Raw genomic sequence first — 21775 nt, 5'->3', positions numbered from 1 at the left:
TTTAAGTTAAGACGCCTCTTAAATTAGCTGACCTTCGTCTAAACAATCTGCTGATCTTTAAACTTTTGAAAATCAAATAAATTAACTCACTCCAATTCTCTCCCCGCTTCGACGAGATCGCGGAGGATTAACAAAGAATCAGTAACGATATCAGGTTAATTAAGAACCTTTGATTTCGCTAAATTACTCAGTTTATTACATCTCAAAACAATCATATTGTGAGTGAATCTTGGTGCATTTAATTAAACTTCTATAAGGTTTGATCTTTGAATGTGTATATGTTGTGAGAAATTTGAGTTTTTTTTTGTGGATCTTCTGAGAAATATAGGTGCACAGAAACTGTTCGATAAAATGTCTGAAAGAAGTTTATTATTAAGTGTGTATTGGCACGTTAAGATGTAATTTTCGTGTTTATGCTATGTTATATGAGATGCAATTGGTGTGTCTATCTATGTATGTCTCTCTGCTGGTAATAGATAGCTTTGTGTCCAACCTGGGTTCTTCCAATAATGTCAATTGTTAGTTAATTTACCATCGATGATGTTCTTCTGAGTTCCTATACTGTAATACTTGTTGCTGCTGATAAACTAAGCAGAAGCGTATCCATTATATTTTGCTCAGCATGTTTTTGGATTTTTCTTTTTGTATCTTTTTATGTTCAAAAGGTTTAATTTTTAATGATGTGTATGCAGCTTCATTCCATGGCACCCAGATGGAAATGGAAAGGTGCTGAAGCCAAAGCTCTTGCGGAACCAATTTCAAACTCAGTCTCAGAGCTCCAACTCTCTCTAGCCAAAACAGAGACATCCGGTTCCCTCTCGAGTTGCAACGTGCTTCTAGCCGTTGAGCCGGAGCAAGCTGAACTACTCGACCGCTGTTGTTTTGGCAGACTCGTCCTATCCGCTGAGAAAGACAAGAAATGGATTCAGTTATCCTTTGAAGAAGCTTTCTATTTGCTTTACAATCTCAAATGCATCAAAATCTACCTCCAAGGCCGTTGCTTGGAGAACGAAGTCGACACATGGATGTACATGAAATCACAAAGACCAAACTTCCCGATATTTTTCAAAGCTTATTCACATTTACGGTCCAAGAACTGGGTCTTGAGGTCAGGGTTGCAGTACGGTGTGGATTTTGTGGCATACCGTCATCATCCATCTCTTGTCCATTCTGAATACTCTGTGTTGGTTCAGTCTGGTGATAGTAATCGGTTAAGAGTGTGGTCAGATGTCCATTGTGCTGTTCGGTTAAGCGGGAGTGTTGCCAAAACGTTACTGACTCTCCATGTGAGTGGTAGCTCTAATAAAGAAGATTTGAAACTACCTATGTGTTTGGAGAACTACAAAGTGGAAGAGCAAACTATTTGTAGATGGAGCCCAGAACTCAACCGTGAAGATGAAACCACAAATCCAAAACCAAATGCTACCACTGTGAGTGATTTGAAATCTCTTTGATGAACCTCTCCTGGTTAACTGAGTACTCCATGTCAATCTCTTAAACAATTGTTTTCAATTATATTTGATATTGAGATACACAACATTTTACTTTCTTCGGGGAATCTCAAATCTCATACCGTCTTTTTTAATATTATAATTCGCATGAGCAGTAACATTTGAATAGAATAGTCTTCGAGTGACATGTTAAACACCAAGTTTTTGATGGTGTTCCAGAGCTATGGGTAAGCAGGTTCATTTGAATAGAGTAGTCTCAAGCAAAAAAAGAAGCAGTACATTTGTTATAAAATCAGATGTTTGACACGGACACAATCCAACAAATCTCTATGCAAACATAAGACATTAGTAAGAAGTGCGAGAAAATATTTTGTTTCTTCTTTAAGATGTTCATTTGATGGTAATGAATATGAATTCAGAAGTAAAGAAATATTTTTATACGCTTATCCTTTCTTTTTAATAACTACCGTCATGTTTTCTTTGCCATTGGATTGTAACCTATGTCTCCATCTTTCAGTATTGAATATTCATGAGCTCTCTATATAATTGTTGGTGGGTCAGGCTATACATTGAAGAAGAAAAGAAGAGGATGGTAAATATCTTTTCTATAAACCCAAAATATATCCATCCTGTGAATTGGAGGGAGAATATTACAGTATGCAGACCCAAAAGGCCAGGTAAATCTTGATTTTGACTTTCTATAGATTCTTTACATTTATGGCCGATTCATTTTTTGTTGTTTCCTTATGGGAGTTATATTCAACACTGAATCTTAAAGGTTGCATTCTTGTGGACCTCAAATACATTGCCTCTGTTTAATCAAATTCGATCACAACTTTTCTCTAGTCTCTCTTTTTTTTTGAACAAGAAATCCATTGTAGCCAACAAATTATGACCTTTAGTGATCTGTTACTATCAGTAATTCTCTTGCACATGTGCTTGGGTGTGAATGTCCTCGTGATTTTCATTTTGTCGATCTTTTTGTTTTTGATTTTATATGTGTTTTGGGGCAGAAATGGATCTCCAGATGTTCCCAAGAAGCTGTCTCCTCGTGCTGCTCGGCCACTAAAGTTAGCAGCGCTAGAGACAGACTCTTCTTCATCTCCTATCTCAGCTAATAATAGAATACCAAAGGACACAAGTCCAAAAGTTTCAGACCGTAAACCTCCACCAAGTCCTTTCTCCGAGGTATGAGCCTCTCTTGTACTAAGCTTATTTCAAATTCAATTTTTTATTGTTTTATTCTTTGTTGGAAGTTGGTGCATTTAGATTTCAATAAACTATCTTTTATTTGCATGATCCTAGATAAGCCGTGCCATCATAACATGTTACTGAATTGACTTTAATGAGGAAAAATGTAGCATACATAAGATTTCGTGTCTATGGGATATAAAATTAGGTAGAACATTTAATTTAGAGTAGTTGAGAGATGAAAATGTAACTAACTTCCACTCTATTATCTGTTTCTTTTCTCTCCTTGGGATTGCCGTAACACTGTCATGTTTGTTTGCTAACTGAAGAAGAGGCCTAGCAGAACAACGGAGCTTGAGTCGCTAGCCTCACAGCTTCAATATGACCTGAAGAAGGCGAAACAGCAAGTCACAGTATCTGAAACATCAAAGAGGCAAGCAGAGCAAGAAGCAGAAGAGTCCAGGAAACAGCTACAAGAAGTTTCCTCTAAGCTCCAGGAGACTAAGAATCAGGTCTTGGAGGAAGAAACAGATAAAACCGGTGCTTTTAATCATCGAAGTGTATCTCAGGGATGGGATTTGGAGTTTGGTGCTACTACTGATGAAAGGGGAGGACTGGATGTTGTTGTTCAAGAGATCCGACAACTCAAGCTTCAGATTGAGATGGTGGCTTCTTCTGAAGCTGATCATGTGAAACAAGCTGAGCTGCGTAACTCTGATATTCACCTTTTGAGAGGAAACTTAAAGGACACACTTTTCCTCGTTGAGAATTTTAGTAACCAACTTAAGGACTGTGAGGTAACAGACGCTGAAACGAAGGCTTTAGCCACCGAAACGCTAAGGCAACTGGAGAATGCTAAAAAGGCAGTAGAAGAACTTAAGTCAGATGGCACAAAAGAAGTTGAGAGTTATAAGAAAATGGCCGTGGAGCTTGAACAGTCAAAATCTAGGATGGTATGGCTTGGAGGTCTTGTGACTAAACTTCTGGCTAACCCGGGGGTTTTGGAAAACCACGAAACTCTGCTTAAGGACTATGCAAGTTTAAAACTTGGGGAATCAAATGAGAAGAATGAAGAAGTATCTTCCTTGAGATGTGAGGTAGAGCGACTGAGAGCGGCTTTAGAAGCCTCTGGCAAAAAAGACCAAGAGGGGAATGTAAAGGCTTCTTCTCGGTTAAGGATACAAGCTGAACTCCGGTTTGAATTAAAGACAGCTAAATCCAAGATAGACAAGCTAGAGGCGAGGTTGGTGGATAAGGAAACAGAGTTAAAGTTTATTTCAGAGGAGAACGATACCCTATGCCTATTACTAAAGAAGAACCAGAAAGAGACAGATGCTGAAGCTGAGCTGAAACAACAAAGGGAGGTAATCAAGAAGTTAAAGGCGGATTTGATGGATAAAGAGACACAACTCCAGATCGTTTCAGACCAGAACGAGACACTGAAGTCAGATATCCACAAGAGGGAGACAGATATACAAGACGTGCTCATGAAGCTAGGTTTTGCAATGAGAGAGGCTGAGAAGAGTAGCCAGAGAGCGGTTAGAGTCACTGAGGAACTAGATGCGACTCGAGCGTCAAACTCAGCAATGAAAACAGAGTTAGACAAGCTAAAGGCGAGGTTGGTGGCTAAGGAAACAGAGTTACAGTTTACTTCAGATGAGAACGATAACCTATACCTTTTACTGAAGAACCAGAAAGAGACAGATGCTGAAGCTGAAGCTGAGCTGAAACAACAAAGGGAGGTAATCGAGAAGTTAAAGGCGGATTTGATGGATAAAGAGACACAACTCCAGATCGTTTTAGACAAGAACGAGACACTGAAGTCAGAAATGGGAACAGAACTCAGGGAGCTCAGAGTTCAATCAAACCAATTGAGAGAAGATGCGGAAAAAGCTAACGCCATGCTCTCTGCTGGAAACAACAATAATCAAAGAAACTCTCCTTACTCTGAGGATATCAATGATGAAGTGCAAAGAAGAAAACAGGGAATAAGCTTAAGAAGATTGGTGTTTGGTGGAAGAAGTCGCAGAAATGGGTGGAGACTAACAGAATAATAATAATTAGGTAATCTATTCTAAAGTTCATATATATTTAGATAAGTGATGGTTTCTCTTTGAAATCTCTAAAGGAACTGACTTTCTCTTTGCTCATCTTGGTTTCTGCTTCTCAGGTACCGTTGATTTGGAGTTGGATTGTAAGAGCTACTCCTCTGACTCTGGTATTGATGTGAATTATTAGTCTGATGACTATGTTCTGAAAAAAAAAACACATTTTGGAAACATCTGAGTTGTGGTAATTTTATGTCAAGTACTCCGGAGCAAAACTGTTGATTCTTTTATTGTGAAACTAGTTTTTTCTTTTCAAATATCAAAGCCAAAGGCATCAAAGCCTCTGGTTCATTTTGCAGTGTTGAAAGTATGACTGAGCCTACCGTAAGGCCGAAGAAGTCCTATAGAATATTGGCCCCTTCAATGGTGATTGGGCCCGAGAAGCCTAAGCCTAAAAATGATATCTGAAGTATTCTAATCCCACAATTGCGCAGAAGATAATTTCACAAATTTTAATAAATTTTTAGTTTAAAATGAAAAATATATAAAATCTATGTCTTTAAAATTTAGAAGTTATGTTTTGACTATAATTCTAAAAATAGTATTAGTCAGAACCAAAGAACGAGATTACAGAAGAAATCTGAAAGTATGAGTTAGGATCGAGATGTTAGGTTTGGGCACAGTTCTACCTAAACCCGAACCAGGGCCGTCCCTGAGATGCTGGGGGCCTAAAACAATTTAGTAAGGGTTTTATAAAAAAAATTTTTTTTACAAATTTAGGGGCCCCTTCTTATGTAAATTTTTTAAAAAAATTTGGGGGCCCTAAGCCGGTGTTTCAGTCCGCTGTGCCCAGGACCGCCCCTGACCCGAACACGTCCTTAAATCATCTTAAACACCTATATTTTGTTGTACTTATTCAATAACTAAACTCCAATTAGTAATAATCATTAGTTTAAAGTGTATGTATTATGTATAGAATAAAAGTATGCATGGGTTTGTAACTTTTTATATATAACATAAACACGTGTTTCCGTGTGTAAAGCAACTATACCAACAGACAGAGATATTTTTCTATTCGTTTAATAATTAAAACATTCTCTTAGTTCTTAAGTGTACATTAGCCGATGTAATCGAAATTAGGTTAGGTGAGATCTTTCTTAATAATCATTAACTGGTCTTACACTATCACCCCATAAATATCAATATAAACTATTATAACGCGCAGCTTCATCGGTGCGTAATTTTGACTCAGTTTTAATTTTTCTTTATCAAAATTTATCGTCTAAATCATTAGATAGTCACTAATGCATCTTAGTATTAAATTAACAAACCAGTCCACATTATATCAATATTTATTTGGAACCATATACAACAACATCACCACATTGATCCTTTACGTCACTAAATCAACTACATTGGTTGATAATGGTTGTTCTATTCCCGTCTAGCTATTTAGACCATTTCAAGTTTGAATAATAGAATAATCGTGTGTTACAAAAAAAAAACTACATGACAAACAAGAAAATATCAATTAATTTAAGTAGAAACATAAGCGCCACTGAACGCGCCATTAAGAAGCCTCTATATTAGGATTTAAATTTAAAATTAACCATTATCAGTTAAATTCTTCATTTTCATGAATATCTCTATGTTCTATTTAATCCAGAAGTTATACATATGAACTTTGCAAACAATATTTTTGGAACTAAAAGAAAAATGTGTCATTAAAAACATAGTGAAACGATGAACATACAAAGGAAAGAAACTCAACAACTTAACTCAGAAAGAACCAACCCCCCCCCCCCCCCCCCCCCCCCCAATATTGGCCCCCATCTTTTTTTCCCATTAAATATTAACTCCAAACCCTAAATTAAACACCAAATAAAATTAAGGTTTTAATCTGAACTACATTAAAGCACCAGAGTTAATATAGTTCATATTGGTCCAAAGCTCTCTTCCTGAATCAACTTGATCTACGTGACCACCTCCTCCTCCTCCCATGCTCATCATCCCAAAGCCCTCTCCATTCATCTGCCATGGAAACCCCCATAAGACCTTGTTTGGATCACTCATGGCCATATCCAAACCGCTGCTCCCGTTTCCAAACGCATAACCAGCGTTCTCATTTTTCTGGCTTGTTCCAAACACACTCTCCATGTCAGACTGATGAGAGCTAGAGTTACCGAATGCTGAAGGAAACCCTAGATGCGAAGAACTCCCCTGAGGTTGCTTGTTCAGCAGGGCAAATGCTAAGCTGAGATCAGTGTGTTCATTGTTACCAAACCCACCGAAACTCGCCGCCGAGAACGCTGGTTCTGGAGTGGTTCTGAGGCTTCTTGTCGCCGAAGATGTGGACCGTTTGTTTTTTCGACAGCCGCCTCCGACGGGAATGTTTCTTAGTGTCCCACCTTTGGTCCAATATCTCCGGCATGATTTGCAGAAGTAGCGAGGCTGAGAGAGGCTGTAGTTGTTGTAGTAGCAAAACTTTGTGTTCGTTGAGTCGCAACGTGGACATCTCAGGGCTAGATCGGGTGGCTGTGGCTTCGCCGCCCCAGTCGCGGGAGATGGTTTTTTCTGATTGTGATCTACTTCGGTTGGGTTTGGTGAACTTGATACTCCCATGGCATCTCGTGCTTTGTTGTAATTGCTGAAGACATCCTTTTAAAAGAAAGAAAATGAATCAAGATTCTAATTTTTATAAACCAAGCCCATATCAAGATTCTAATTTAAATAAACAAAAACCAATGAAGATGTTGAAATCGTGGATCTTTGTATTGGAGTTTTACCTGGTGTTGTAACAAATGATCCATAAGAGCTAAATCTGAGAAGCTCCTTGAAGATTATTAGATCCAAGTGAGTGTTGTATGTAGGAGATGGAGATTTTTTTCTTGAGACTAGAGGGAATGATGGATATGAGTAGAAAATTAAAGTGAAAGAGAAGGAAAAGCCAAGCATATGTATATATACACGAGAATGTGGGATGAGAGAGACACAATTGTCGTGGCCTCGATCATATATTATTTATTTTATGGAGTATAATATTCTGAGATTTTATTAATACTGTTATTGATAAATTAAACAATGCTATGAAAGAATAATGTGAACCAATTCGGAACGTGACTTGGAGACCATAAAGCCGCCGTTTATGATTTATATATTATGTATACATAAATCATATCTTACTGTCCATTGAAGTGTTTTGGATCTCACTGAAATGTTTCGCGTAAACCTAAACACAAAAAAAAAATCTTAAACTACAAGTTATACTTATAACTCTGTTCATATGATTTTTCATTTTTATAGTGGTGTTTTTCCATTTTTTAAATCTTGTGTACAGTATAACAAGAGATGATAATTCAAAATTTGAGGAAAGTCAATAATAAATTCTTAAGCTTTTTTTAATTATCCTTTCTTAAACTGCATAATTATATTTATAAAACTCTGTTCATATGATTTTTTATTTTTATACAATTATACAGTGTAACAAGAGATGATAAATTGAAAATTAATTTGAGGAAAGTCAATAATAAATTCTTACGCTTTTTAATTATCTCTTCAACTTGTGTTTTGAGTTCTCGTTAAGTTACTCCACGATAGTGGATTGGTCAAATTATTTTAGCGGTCAAATATATATGATGATGATGAGTTGCAATCGTTATCAATAATGTGAAATCGATCCTACTATTTGATTTAAGATGAACAATGACCGTACGATGATCGATGAAAGATGATGTTCTACGTCGGATTCCCACGCACACTCATCATCTTTGTATTGTAATTTCTATTTTATGTCTCAATGGTCCGTTGAGTTGTCACCACCAGGGACCCATGCTCATCGCTATGTCTTGTTTCTTCCTTATGGGACCGATCTTTTTCAAAGTGATCACCTTCATATCGTACTAGAGGGAGTGGGCAGATACTCTAGTTTCCCTTGTATTATTCTGATTCAATCTGACAGAAATATGAATTTTACACATAAATAATAAATTCATATACAAATATGAATTTTACACATAAATAACAAATTCATATACTATACTTATTAATTTTTGGCAAAACAAACCATGATTATACACAGAAAAATCTATGCTGAAATTATATATTTGCTTATCATCATAAATACATATACTGAAGTCATTCTATATATTTATTTTTTATTTAAAAAAAAATTGAAACAAGCGGAAACATACTGTATTTGCGACAAAACAAACAAATCATATTCAGATGTACGTAGTACTCAATAATGAAACTCAACCAATGATTTTTGAAAGTGGGACAACTAGCTATATCATCATATTCCATAATTATATATTAAGATACTTCGTATGGTTATTATTATATATAGTTGATATATTCGAAATCTAACCTAAATAACTGTGAATAAAATACTTCTAGTAACATATATTATTCTTAGATTTGTACGTGGATCTAAATATATATGAAGTAAAAAAGCAAAGAACTAGCCGGAGAATGTGCAGCTCATGATGTATTTGCATTATCCCATGGAGATTTAAAGCAAATCACTCAAACACATCGGTTTTCGGGAAAGAGACTTCTATGAAGACCGAGATTTGGTCTAAGGACCATATACATCAGATTAGTATATAGTGCTGTGCAATATATACGATTTTTAAACGTTGTAACGTGGGAAGAGAAAATGAGCTACTAACTCGCACCAATTTTTAAACGTTAAGAGAGAATGACTAAACTCTTAATAAAAAATGGTTGCCCTCTAGTGATTTATTTTGTTGGCCTACTACAAAACATGCTGTTTTACTAAAAAAACAAAAACCTATTAAATTTTATGGTATTGATTCATGTTACATCTGGTTTTTAAATAGGTACTATTAATTTAATTTTAAAATCCACTATTCTATACATCCCACTTAATTAGTACACTTTTTCTTTGGTTTTATTTTTGATAGAATGGGTACTGGGTAAGAATCATGTGTTGTGACCTGTAGTTTTCCGCCATGGAAATTGGTTATTCATTCACAAACAATCATTGGTCTACAAATATAACAGATAATCATTATATTTCTCTTTGGACCCTACATACCTTTGGCTCTCAGTTTTATCAAGATCATCATGACCTTATTTAAACTAGAATTTAAATTTAATTAGTATAAGAAATTTATAGCACCAGCAGTTCAGGCACATTTTATTTTTTTGTCGATCTCCACTTTTTTTATAGAAGAAAAAATAAGTACGGATTGGAGATGTTCTAATAGGCGTATTTTCACCTTTTTCTTCTCACATATAAAATGCATAAGTTTTAGGTCATTTAAGAAGTGAAACTCTTGTATAATTTCATTGAAAATTTATAAAAATTTAAATTTTGTCTACTAATCTCAATATAAAAAATATACATACAATTCTCAATTTCGTCTTAAATAAACTCTGTTATACTTGGACAGAACAAAGAAATATTAGAGTTTGCTATTAGGTGATGAAAATATTAGACAGATGTTTTTTTTTGGGGGGGGGGGGGGGGGGGGGGGGGGGAATCACAGTAAAAGAAGACATTTACAATGAAATCGATATAGAGTAACACATTAGATTTGTTGGGTCTTGGAATTCATGTAAACTTTACTGAAGAAGTGTTTCGTAGTCTAAGAATAATTAAATTTTATTGCTTTCGGATAATATCTAGTCTATATTATCAACCAGATATGGATGATGGTCTTATCAAATCAAACGATACTTCAACTTTCAACAAAGTAAAAAACATATGTATGATTAACTTATATATGGACTTTGCAATTAATTTGAATTCGAAGGTCAAAACAAGTCGAAGGCGTTAGTTAAAAAAAACAAGTCGAAAGGGTTTATCAAAATTCAGAAGGCAACTCTTTTGAAATATAGAGAGTACATTAAGAGAGATAGGGCCATTTCAAATAAAATAAAATGGAATGTGTGATAATTTTATATTTGTTTCTACAAATCTTGATATCTTTGGTTAACATCTCAACATGATCAGAATGCTATCGCAATAATTTACCAGCTAGAAGTTGGAAAAAAACCCCAACTAAGTCCTCCTTTAAACGCCATATCATCATAAGTGATCCCAATCCAGGTACTATTTTATTTGCGACCAAAGTAAATCCGATTTCGATCATTATACTGGTTCTTAAATATATAATGCATGCAAGTAACTCACAAGAACTACATGATAAAAAGATAAAGATAATGTTTTATTGATATATCAAATAATATATAAACCTAATTAATAGTATAGATCAAAACATGTTGAGGTGAAGAAACAGGGATGAGAGTGATAAAATAAATCATCCATTCGAGATCCTTAACAAGGAATATTGAACATTATAATATGTATATACAATAATCGGAAGTGGTGGGAGCACCAAAAAATAGACATAAGAGTTTTGGGCTGACTAGTCAAAATAGTTATTTTTTTAGTTGATTTCGAGTCTTATTAGTGATCAAACTGGAATTTCTTGGGCAAAAAAAAGAAGAAGTTAAAACAGATCGTACTGATAAGAGAGCTCTCAAATATTTATGAATCATGATATTGCAATCTATCTACACATGATGTACCTCTAATTTATCATAGTTTATAAAGTGATCGTGATTGTAATTTATATTTATCGTACACCTATAAAGATATAGCACTTGTTTTTTTGGTATTCTTTTATTCGACCCTATTAATGACTCAATGCATAAATAAGTTTAGGTATGAAAACTAGTTCTGATGTTTGATTTAACAACTTTAGTTTGGTTAAGTAAATATGCTAAATTGCTATGAAATGAGAAAATCTGTCGTTTTTCTTATAGTAACTAATATTCATGTGCTTGCATCGTTGGTGTGTGGTTGATAATCTAAGCAATTGATGAACTCGGAAACTATTACTTTTTATTAAATCAACATTTGCATCAAGTTGGTCCATCTCATAATCTGTTGATGCTCGATAAACAAGAAGGGACTAGGATTTATGTTCGAATAAATAAATTACTATAATTTAGGTCATAAATGATTTTACTAACTCTTACTCAACTTAAAAAAAAAGATAACCCATTTCAAAACCTAATTTGTGTAGTATTTGTTGATGTGCCTTAAATCTAAATATTGGATAATGCATCAAGTACGGTTCATCACAACTGTATTGTATCTGACATCAGTTGTTGGGCACTGCATCAAGTTATTGGATTTAAATTCTACAAGTCTGATATGCACTATGTCTTAATATGTGGGATATCTTACATATATCATTTATTTTTGTAATTCTAATGTAAACTTAATAGCATCTCCAAATAATAAGATTTCTTTTTACTAGTAGATATATCTAAGTTGGTGAACCATGTTATACTGTTATGTCATTTTTTGTGTTTGTACATATGTTTTCGTATTTGTTCTTTTACATCTATAACAACAGTATTTTGTATTTTCCCCCACAAACAAATTATATATTAGAACAAAAATATTAATAAGTTAAGTCACATTTGTAAACAGACATAATTCTTTATTTAAAATACTTAAAATGTTATCATGATAGGATTGTTGATACATCCACAATGAACTATACATCCACACCACAAGGATCCAAATTAATTAATAACATATGAAGCAAATAAGAAACCCTAATTTCCGAATTAAACGTTCAAATGAGAAGAAATATTTCCGGACAAAGATTTGGGTGTGGGGACAACAATAGAAGAGACAGAGTGATTGGCCGGCGGTATAAGTGGGACCTTGATGCTGGCTAATTGTACAACACGTGGCGGCATGACAAAGGAATAAGTTGGAGGAAATCGAGGAAAGATAGAGTGAAAGCAAGTGGTTGCAGGCTGGTTTCGTTTGCATGTGGTGTCTCACTCACCGTCAGTGTTTCAAACTCCCACTCTCTATTTTCTCCTTCACATTTTATTAAAAATTATTGCAAAACCTATCTATGTCCAAATAATATGTGCCTAAAAAACATTATAATCAAATTTACTTCATTCCACAATAGTTTGGTTGTATATATAGTCTTCTAGGAATATAAAACTAGAACATTCGTATGGTACATGTATGTTCCAAAATATCGTTTCCGTTTCTAATAATAATGTTAATCATATATTATGATTTGTATATCATGTATTTTTGTTTTTCTTTCATGCGTTAAAAGTTAATAATTTGTTAATGAATCTATATATAAACTGTTTAAAATTTAGAGTCAATTTGGATATCGTTTTCAAAAATACACTAAATTAAAAATATATACTAATATTTAGGTTTATGTTTAGTAATTATTATTTATGGTTTAGTATTTAGAGGTGAAATTGAGTTCTTTAAACTTTTATAAATAATTCTTGAACATTTATAATAATTTAAGAGGGCTAATTTTTTTTTTCGTAATAAATTTAAAGCATTTATGAAAATGATAATTGTTTAAAGATAAATTGAAAAGTGGCAATTATTGTTTAGGATTTAATATTTAGGAAATATGGATGAATTTATAAGCTTGTACAAATAGATTTTTTAATACATTTATTAAAAAAGGTTTTTTGGAATAGAAATCCTTTATTGCTCTTTTGATTATAACTGTTTTTGTTAAGTTTTAGCTTTTCTCTTGCAAATAAAACATGCATGAGTATTTTAAAATATACTAGTCCTCATTATCTTTGAGAACACTAACCAAGGGACGTGTTACGTGGATAAAATAAGAGAAAAGAAGATTTAAAGATCGGATTAGAGATTTGAGGCGCAATTTCCAAAGGGACCCGCATATATATTCTTGCCTCCATCTTCAAGCAAGGCATCAAAGCGTAGATTCCCATGCAGCTTTTTTTTTTTTTTAGCTCTTGTCCTTATTTTTAAAATAAATCTTTGGAGCTTTCTTTTGTTTGTTTCCACTTTGGTGAAAATTTCTCTTGATTTTAGAAAACGGATTTTTTTTTTATCAATTAGATTTTCATGATCCATACTCTTTTTATTCATTCATTAAGTTGTGATTGGTCTTATGTATTTAATGTTCTCTTCTTACTCAAAATATGATCATTTTCTGTTCTTTTTTAGAAAGTTTCCTTCCATCTATATCTGCCTAGTTTATTCAAAACTATGACTATGATATGCTTTAAGTTCGTTACAAAAAATCAGTTTAAAATGTAATATAACTTGTGAGAAAAAGCAAAATAATTTGAGAAATTCTCTGGGATAGTCTTTTTTAAGTTTTTGTAAAAAAATAGTTTTAATGAAAAAAAATGATCAAAATAAGTTTTATTAAAGGATAAAAATATATTTTCACTCCAGGGTTAACTAATCCTAGACTTAGGGTTTAGAGTTTTGGGATATAGTTTCAAATTTTAAAAAATAAAAAATAAATATTAAAAAGATAAATTTTTTTGGATATCATTTTTTGTTTATTTTCACAAAAATAGCATATCAAGGAGGAAAATGACCAAAAAAAAGTTTTATTAAAAAGTAAAATATGTATTTATACCCACTGGGTTAACTAATGTTGACTTAATGTTTAGAGATAAGGGGTGGGTTTTGTAGATGACTTTCAAATTTTAAAAATTAAAAATTAAAATTAAAATTTTCAAAACAAAAAGGGATATTTTGGTCATTTTATTTTTTGAATGTTATTTTTGTGATAAAAACTTAAAAATAGTTATTTGAGAGAATTGCTCAATTAAAAATGTCAAAATAAAAAGAGGCTATTTTAGTTATTTTTTTAGAGCTATTTTTTTGATAAAAACTTAAAAACGATTATTTAAGAGAATTGACCGAATAATTTCGTACGTTTTTTTTTTCCAACATTTTGTACGTTTTTTTTGGGTACTTTTATTATACTAGTTTACCACACTGTATTGACAAAAATAAAAACAAGCCCATCATCTACAGATGAATTTTTCATTTGATAATTTCGTTTCGTAGGATTTATCATTTAAAAATATTTGATGTAGTGAGGTAGACGCATCACTGGGGTCGCGTGATGGAATATTTCAGAAGTTTCGTTTTCCACCGTGGGCCTGTAATAACTTTACCATACTGCATGATATTGGGCCTACAGTCACCAGATTATGGGCCTAATTACATATTGAATTTTAGAAACAATATTCTGTATTATTTTCATTAAAATTGAATAATTTTATTTTTATTTACCAAAACACGTTCAACTAAGAGCAACTCCAATGGTGTAACCCACCATTGGAATCCTTATCATTTAAATAATATATTTTTTTTTTTGAATAGTTAATAACTCTAATCAGAAATGTAGCTCCAATGGTGTATTCCGAAATGGAGTTTTTAGGAATTTTTTTTAATTTGAAATTTGAAAAAATTACTTATCAGGTTTAAGAATCATGGTTAGAGTTAAAAAAAATTACTAATCAAGTTTAAGAATCATGGTTAGAGTTAAATAAATTACTAATCAGGTTTAAGAATCATGGTTAGAGTTAAAAAAATTACAAATGAGGTTTAAGAATCATGGTTAGAGTTAAAAAATTACTAATCAGGTTTAAGAATCATGGTTAGAGTTAAAAAAAAATTACTAATCAGGTTTAAAAATCATGGTTAGAGTTAAAAAAATTACTAATCAGGTTTAAGTATCATGGTTAGAGTTAAAAAAATTACTAATCAGGTTTAAGAATCATGGTTAGAGTTAAAAAAAAATTACTAAGCAGATTTAAGAATCATGGTTAGAGTTTAAAAAGAATTACTAATCAGATTTAAGAATCATGGTTAGAGTTAAAAAAAATTACTAATCAAGTTTAAGAATCATGGTTAGAGTTAAAAATAAAATTACTAATCAGGTTTAAGAATCATGGTTAGAGTTAAAAAAAAATTAATAATCTCAAACCAATGAGACAGCGCCAACACATTAAGGACTTCATCCTTTTAATCCTTAGTTAAGGATTCATTCTTAATTTTTCTTAACTGTGCACCATTTTTTAATGTTTGTTTAATGATAAAGTGCTAAGGATTATAGCTAAGGATTTGCTATAATCCACCATTGTACATGCTCTAAGCACTTTCATCGGTTTAAAGTATAGCAATAACCGGTGAAAATATCAAATGTATTAGATCCGGTAAAAAGTTAAAACTCATTCAACAACCATCTCAGACATCAACCTTCTGATCAACCCCAATATCTCATCCCTCAAATGGTTAACCACATTCGGTACAGTCTGCTTTACATCACCTAACCACAACTCATCCCGGTTCTTCATTCCACCAGAGCTAAACCATTTGCATATAACCTGAGCGGTTGCAAGAATGTGCACACCACAGTCGTACCCATTCTTCTGCTGCGGTGTATCACTGCATTCTCTGTACGCAGCATCCCCATCAGACACAAACGGAGAAACCGCCTTGTAGAGCTGTCTCGCATTCCATTGATTCGCTCCCATAAAGCTATCGTGATGGAAAAACGAGTTGGTTTCTTTGTAGTACACAAGTAAGCTCCAGTGTAACCCGCCTTCTGCTAGCTCGACATTGAGGTTGTCGTTTAGCTCGTCGCTGTCGAGTAATCTGAGCGGTTTTATGAAGTCTTTGAGTGATTCAGTGTCGGGACAGTTTGAGATCCAGAAGGCAATGGAGGGAGGGATTAGCGAGATGGTAGGGGAAGTGTGGAGTGTGGATAAGTAGCTTAGGTAGAACTCGATGACACGGTCGTTTAAGTAATTGGGTCCGTTAAGGATGTCTAAATCTGATCTCCTGAGGACAACATCGTTGAAGCTGAGGATCTTGTCGTCACCCCAAGTATTTGCCATGGCAAAACTGTGCAAACCAAAAACATTCGTTCAGGCTTTTTGACGAACAGGTTCCGTTCACTATAGAAAATATTTTGGAAGAACCGCATAAAGGAATAAAATTTCTTACATCAAAACAAAACCAGTATTCAAAACAAGTGAATTCAAAAATTGATTGTCAAAAAAGATCACCTATCAGCTGAAAGAAACTTGCTAAAGATTAACTACCGGTATCCAACGAAGTAATGAAATTACAAATTACCTTTATTCTCTGTGTCTATACGCGGTTACAGACGAAGATCAGTTTTAGTTTTCCAGCGATTCAGCTCTTGAAAAACTGTAATCTGAAGAACAGAGTCATGAATCAAAGAAAAAGAAAAGGTTGATTTGGTGTATAAAATGGAAAACGAATCAAATATAGGCCCATGAGCCCAACTTCGGCCCAAGACTCAGGAAGTTTGATCACCAACATGACGTGCTGAAGAAGGAACCCTTATACTAATTCGTAGTCATGTTCCGTCTACAATGAAGATCTTCTGTGTCTCCATCAAGATGGAACATAGCCGATGGGGGAGATTTAAAGCCCTCGCATCTGCTTTGTGTTCTCATCAAGAGCAGTAGGGTTAGAGCATGCCCATCAAAGGTTCTGGGGGAATCTCTCACACATCCAAAAAAAAAAAAGTTATAATAATAGAATCTGATGAATTCGTCTCGCAGGAGTGCCTCCGAATGAACCCGTTTCATCACTGTTTCGCGGGCTCCACATCATGTGGCGGCTCGTTATTGGTCCGCGTTTTTTTTTAAATCACCCCCCCCCCCCTGCTGGTTCATTGATGGCCATGCTCTTAGTCCTCAATATCATCAAATCACTCTCTATCTATCTGAGCGAAAAGGGTAGATATTCTATCATGTCATATATACATAGGACATATATTTTAATGACCCATCATCATAGGACATATATGATCTGATGGCTTATACTTTAGACATACAAACATCTGTTTTTTACCCAATATACAATCATCTATTTGGAGCCTTAGTTTCATGTTGGATTTAATGTAATTAGAACGGGAAAAAGATGTAAGTAGAACGTTACATTTATATTTGTTCCTTAGAAAATATCAAGACTTGAGTATTATTTTTCTGATGATACTGGATTCTCACAAAATAGTAATCCATTTCTTATCTTCACCTAAATAAAATATTCTCCCCGATTGTTTCGGAATATTCCTAACAATAATCATGATTTTCATTAGCTTTGATACGCAATCTAATAGAAGATTATCGCCAGAGCTCACAAAAAGCTCACACTCCTCAAATCTACTTCACATCATGATTAATACTCGCACCAGAAACCACGGTGGTAGAATGGACTTCCACGGCGGTTCAGTAACTGGCGCAACCGCGGAAAAACTCAGTGAAATGCCTCGTTTTCACAAGCGTTACTCCAAGGGTTTGATGACCATGGAGACGGCTCTGGAGATGGAAACTTGGAACCATGAGGATCAGCACGTGTTTAACACTAATGGACGGTTTAACGAGTATTACACGACCTACAAGGAAGCTGAGATTAGAGATCTAACGCGTGGTTTGGCTGAAGCCACGAAAGTGAAGAAAAATATTGCTCGTTTAAGGGATGATGCGCAAACCATTAGAAAAAGACTCCGATCTAGCCATCTTGCTATGGTGGATGGCACACATCTTGAATCTGATTATGAGGTTATAAAGGAGCCAGAAACCACAAGAGATTTGTATCTTGTTCCTCAAGCTAATAAAGGTAAGAAAGCAGAATTAGGGGTTGCAATTTTTGATATGAAAGATAATCTCTTGGAGGGACAACTACAAGAAAATTACATGACCCTCATGGGAAGAAGAGCTATGTATCCTCTTTATAAAGCTAAGGGGAAAGAATCTTGCGTGATCTGTCGAGGACATTGATTCTGATCTCATGTTTTCTGTTGATACATGCCGTCATCGGTTTTGTGTTAACTGTGTGAAACAACATTTAACTGTGAAGCTTCTTGATGGAACGATACCTAATTGTCTTCACTACGGCTGCACGACTCAGCTGTCTGTTGATACATGTGGCAAGCTTCTGACTCCTGAGATGTGTTTGAAGTGGAAAGAGAGGACTAAAGAGAACTCAATTCATTACAACGAGAGAGTTTATTGTCCTTATAAAAACTGCTCTTACTTGATGTCCAGAACCGAGCTTGTTTTAGGTTCTGCATGTGGACATAGGAAATGCTTGAAATGTGGTTGCTCCTTCTGCTTCTACTGCAAGGCTCCATGGCATAGTATGCTATCGTGCACCGATTACAAGAAGTTGCATTCTAATACTCAAAATGCAAAGCTGATTTCTCTGGCAAATCTTAGTGGGTGGCGTCAGTGCGGCAAGTGCAACCACATGGTTGAACGTTCTGGCGGATGCGGCCACATGACTTGTAGGTAATGTTTCTCATCACAATCCTCCTAGCTAGCAGCAAGAGATCTTTTATCGAATTTGGTTATGTTTTTAGTATATATATGTTTCATATGAATGTCATTCTTCCTATGTAACCTTTTAGGTGTGGATATCATTTTTGCTACGACTGTGGAGTTGGCATGAACAGCCCATTTATCCATAGCTGTCGCATTTCTGGGGACGATCACGTTCCGCAACCAAGGATTATGTCGGAAACTGATGCGACTACTGCTGCACTTCAAGCTATTTTAAATGCTTCCATTAACTTCTTTTTTATCATATTCTTCTGCTTCATAATGTATAAAGTTTTGGGTTAAGAACAATGATTAAGAAAATGTAGTTTTCTCTTAAAACTTAAAAGCACTTTTTAAGGATATAAATGAAAACTAATTCAACCAATTGGATAAATAGTTCTCAATAAAATTAAAGTTAACATAGATTTCTGAGTATATTATTTGTATGTGTTTCCATATTGAGGTTGAAGATTTCATGTTTTGCTCAAGCAGACATTGGTTTTCAGAGTTTATTCAACTTTTTTTTTTTGTAACACTACTTTCATTAGAGTTTAAACTCGCGGGTTCATGGATGAAGCTACAAATAATGCGTTCGACAAGGCCTGCTTTGCCAAGACATCAGCAGCCTTGTTTTCAGAACGTGGGATCCAAACAAAAGACACATAATCAAAAGCGACAACAAGGTTTAAGATGTCGGCAATAAATTAATTTTCAGGCCTTTACTTGTTTACTTGTTTAGGGCTTCACCCCTCGTATTCAAACAAACTCGCGGGTTCAGAGTTTATTCAACTTTCAGAGAGTTTTCATAAAGCTAAAAACGTTTACTTGTTTAGGGCTTCACCCCTCGTATTCAATCCAAGAGTGACGAGTTTTTTCTCTTAATAAAGTGAGAAAATTAATAATGTTAATTTATTCTGCTTATACTGTTCTTAAGTCACGTAAATATCCATTATGATTTTTTTTGCGTGATCATTGTAAATTCAGTTTTCAACTGAGCTTCTAGAGGGAAAATATATGCGAGAGAGTATATCGTAAGAGAGATTTTCACTCTAAGTCACTTTAGCACTTTTTATTACAGCATAAGACACTTAGAGCATGATTATCCCTAGCACCCCTAATGGGGTGCTTAATCATTTTTTAGTAATAAATATGTATTAAGAATTTTATTTAAGATACCTTTAAATTTATGTCCTCCAATGCAAGTATCTTATTTAGGGGTTCCTAAAAAAAATTACAATGAAACAAGTTAAGAAGAATGAAAACAAGTAGTCTTTCATGTGTTAGTCTAGGACAAGGAAAGATGATAGAATCAGCCAAATTGGGTTACTGTGATCCAACAGTTTCAACTAATTTATAAACCAAAATAAAGCTCAAACTTTCTCTAGTTCTCAGAAAAACAAGCAACTATATGGTTCCAAATAACATAGCCAAAGGAACAAGTACTCGTAAGTCAAGACTACTAACCTAAATTGCAGCGGAGAGATAAAAAAAGAAGTAAATTACAATAGCAATGAACTACCAAAAACAGTGCACATGACTCAATCTATTACTCATACAATTATTATGCGGACCTCAAGTATTATCACAAGTCTGTATCTGTTTGGTTAACATCTGTTAAAAAGATACTAACTTTGCAATAGCACATATATGCAAACAAGACCTCAGACTCAAATAAACAATCTTTCTCCACGAGCAAACACTAATACGTAAACAGATTCTGGTATAAAACAATCCCAAGTGGTTTTAAGTAACTTTTACTTCCTTTTCCCTAACTAAACGTAACTACAAAAGATTCTAGTTTCTTTTTGTTTTAATTATTTTTATTAAAAAAATAATTATCCTTTTGCTTTACTTTCTTTTTCATTTACTGTAAGTTTCTTCTCCAAAAAAACCACAGATGTAGTTCAATCTTCTTCTTATCCACTTCGACCAACAAGCACCACCGGAAAGAAAGATCAGAAGTTGACCGGGGAACGTCTTTGTCTCAATCTCAATACAATTTGATGTAGCTCTGCCGCCGTTCAATCCCCGGCTCTGTTTCAATCCATCATCACCGGGTGGTCATTCACAGCGCCGTCACGTCTCGTCTTCCTCCGCGCCTTTAAATCGGTGGTTCGTCAAGCTCTGTCGTGCCTTCCTCCATGACATCTCCTCCTCTCCAACCGCCGGCGAACCAAACGGAGGGTCGATCCGAATTGTGAACCTCGAGGGATCCATTCCCAAACCAAGTTTCATATATTTCCACAACTAGTCCTTTAGTTTTCAATTTTTTATAATTTGGCCCTAAAAGTTGCAAATTTGCACAGTTTCTTTTCAATTTGGCTCCATACTTGTAATTGTGTAATACAACTCCTACTTTATGAAGATTACTATGCAAAAGCAATATAATCTAAAATAAAAAGCCAAAACCATGAAATACATTATTATCGTTTAAATATTAACTATATTTATGAAGATTCCTAAATGTTCATATGTACATGAACTAATGTACACAAAATTAGTATCCACATGTACAAGAATACACACGTACACCAATTAAATTGTGCAAGAATTCACATGTACACCTGATAAATTTATTAGATATAGTTACAATTTACAATATAAAATAGTAAAGGTGTACACATATTTTTTACTCACAACGTTTGACATATATACTATATGTACACATGTACAATGGCTTTCTCGGCTAGCAACGTCCTCAAGATAGTAGAGAAACACATTCTAACTACGTCTACACATGTACAATGGGTATGATTTACACATTGATCAGTAAAAATACATGTACACATGTACAATGCAGTAAATTTGTAAAGCAAATTAATCAGACTAGAAGTTTGAGGCATATTGTGAAAGAAGCATGAAACTAGAGGACCAAAGTGCAAAAAGAAGATACTCCTCAATTGGTGTTACTCG

The 21775-nt window shown here is 34.3% G+C and overlaps 4 protein-coding genes and 1 pseudogene across 5 annotated transcripts; 3 read left to right on the top strand and 2 right to left on the bottom strand.

Moving 5' to 3' along the window:
- The first annotated feature begins 36 nt into the window (after positions 1 to 36).
- Positions 37 to 2128, top strand: LOC106415638 (tRNA-splicing endonuclease subunit Sen2-2-like). 2 transcript variants are annotated; one of them, XM_048743020.1, is made up of 3 exons: positions 49 to 154; positions 693 to 1430; positions 2013 to 2128. In XM_048743020.1, the coding sequence occupies exons 2-3, from the start codon at positions 702 to 704 to the stop codon at positions 2022 to 2024; spliced, it is 741 nt and encodes a 246-aa protein (XP_048598977.1). In that variant the 5' UTR covers positions 49 to 154; positions 693 to 701; the 3' UTR covers positions 2025 to 2128. The 2 variants fall into 2 exon arrangements, with proteins under 2 accessions (XP_022549077.2, XP_048598977.1); XM_022693356.2 differs by lacking the exon at positions 2013 to 2128 and having other exon boundaries at positions 37 to 154; positions 693 to 1558.
- LOC106415637 lies at positions 2017 to 5048 on the top strand (annotated as a pseudogene).
- A 1468-nt stretch (positions 5049 to 6516) lies between these two features.
- LOC106412896 (dof zinc finger protein DOF5.3-like) lies at positions 6517 to 7720 on the bottom strand. Its single transcript, XM_013853771.3, has 2 exons — positions 7477 to 7720; positions 6517 to 7348 (listed from the first exon to the last, which is right to left on the bottom strand). Exons 1-2 carry the CDS (start codon positions 7498 to 7500, stop codon positions 6596 to 6598), a joined length of 777 nt encoding a protein of 258 aa, XP_013709225.2. The 5' UTR covers positions 7501 to 7720; the 3' UTR covers positions 6517 to 6595.
- A 7968-nt stretch (positions 7721 to 15688) lies between these two features.
- LOC106413968 (NEDD8-specific protease 1) lies at positions 15689 to 16839 on the bottom strand. The gene is made up of 2 exons (XM_013854689.3): positions 16647 to 16839; positions 15689 to 16412 (listed from the first exon to the last, which is right to left on the bottom strand). The coding sequence occupies exon 2, from the start codon at positions 16403 to 16405 to the stop codon at positions 15737 to 15739; it is 669 nt and encodes a 222-aa protein (XP_013710143.1). The 5' UTR covers positions 16406 to 16412; positions 16647 to 16839; the 3' UTR covers positions 15689 to 15736.
- A 913-nt stretch (positions 16840 to 17752) lies between these two features.
- Positions 17753 to 18836, top strand: LOC125578996 (E3 ubiquitin-protein ligase RSL1-like). Its single transcript, XM_048742173.1, has 2 exons — positions 17753 to 18301; positions 18402 to 18836. Exons 1-2 carry the CDS (start codon positions 17753 to 17755, stop codon positions 18834 to 18836), a joined length of 984 nt encoding a protein of 327 aa, XP_048598130.1.
- Positions 18837 to 21775: the final 2939 nt, after the last annotated feature.

This window comes from Brassica napus, chromosome A10 (assembly GCF_020379485.1).
Source record: "Brassica napus cultivar Da-Ae chromosome A10, Da-Ae, whole genome shotgun sequence".
Taxonomy (NCBI): domain Eukaryota; kingdom Viridiplantae; phylum Streptophyta; class Magnoliopsida; order Brassicales; family Brassicaceae; genus Brassica; species Brassica napus.
This window is presented reverse-complemented; position numbering and strand designations above follow the sequence as displayed.

Coding starts and splice junctions, on each gene's coding strand:
- LOC106415638 (XM_022693356.2), top strand. CDS start 702: ATGGCACCCAGATGGAAATGGAAAGGTGCTGAAGCCAAAGCTCTTGCG.
- LOC106412896 (XM_013853771.3), bottom strand. CDS start 7,500: ATGGATCATTTGTTACAACACCAG. Junction 7,349..7,476: donor ATCATTTGTTACAACACCAG/GTAAAACTCCAA, acceptor TTCTTTTAAAAG/GATGTCTTCAGCAATTACAA.
- LOC106413968 (XM_013854689.3), bottom strand. CDS start 16,405: ATGGCAAATACTTGGGGTGACGACAAGATCCTCAGCTTCAACGATGTT.
- LOC125578996 (XM_048742173.1), top strand. CDS start 17,753: ATGGACTTCCACGGCGGTTCAGTAACTGGCGCAACCGCGGAAAAACTC. Junction 18,302..18,401: donor CTAAGGGGAAAGAATCTTGC/GTGATCTGTCGA, acceptor TTAACTGTGAAG/CTTCTTGATGGAACGATACC.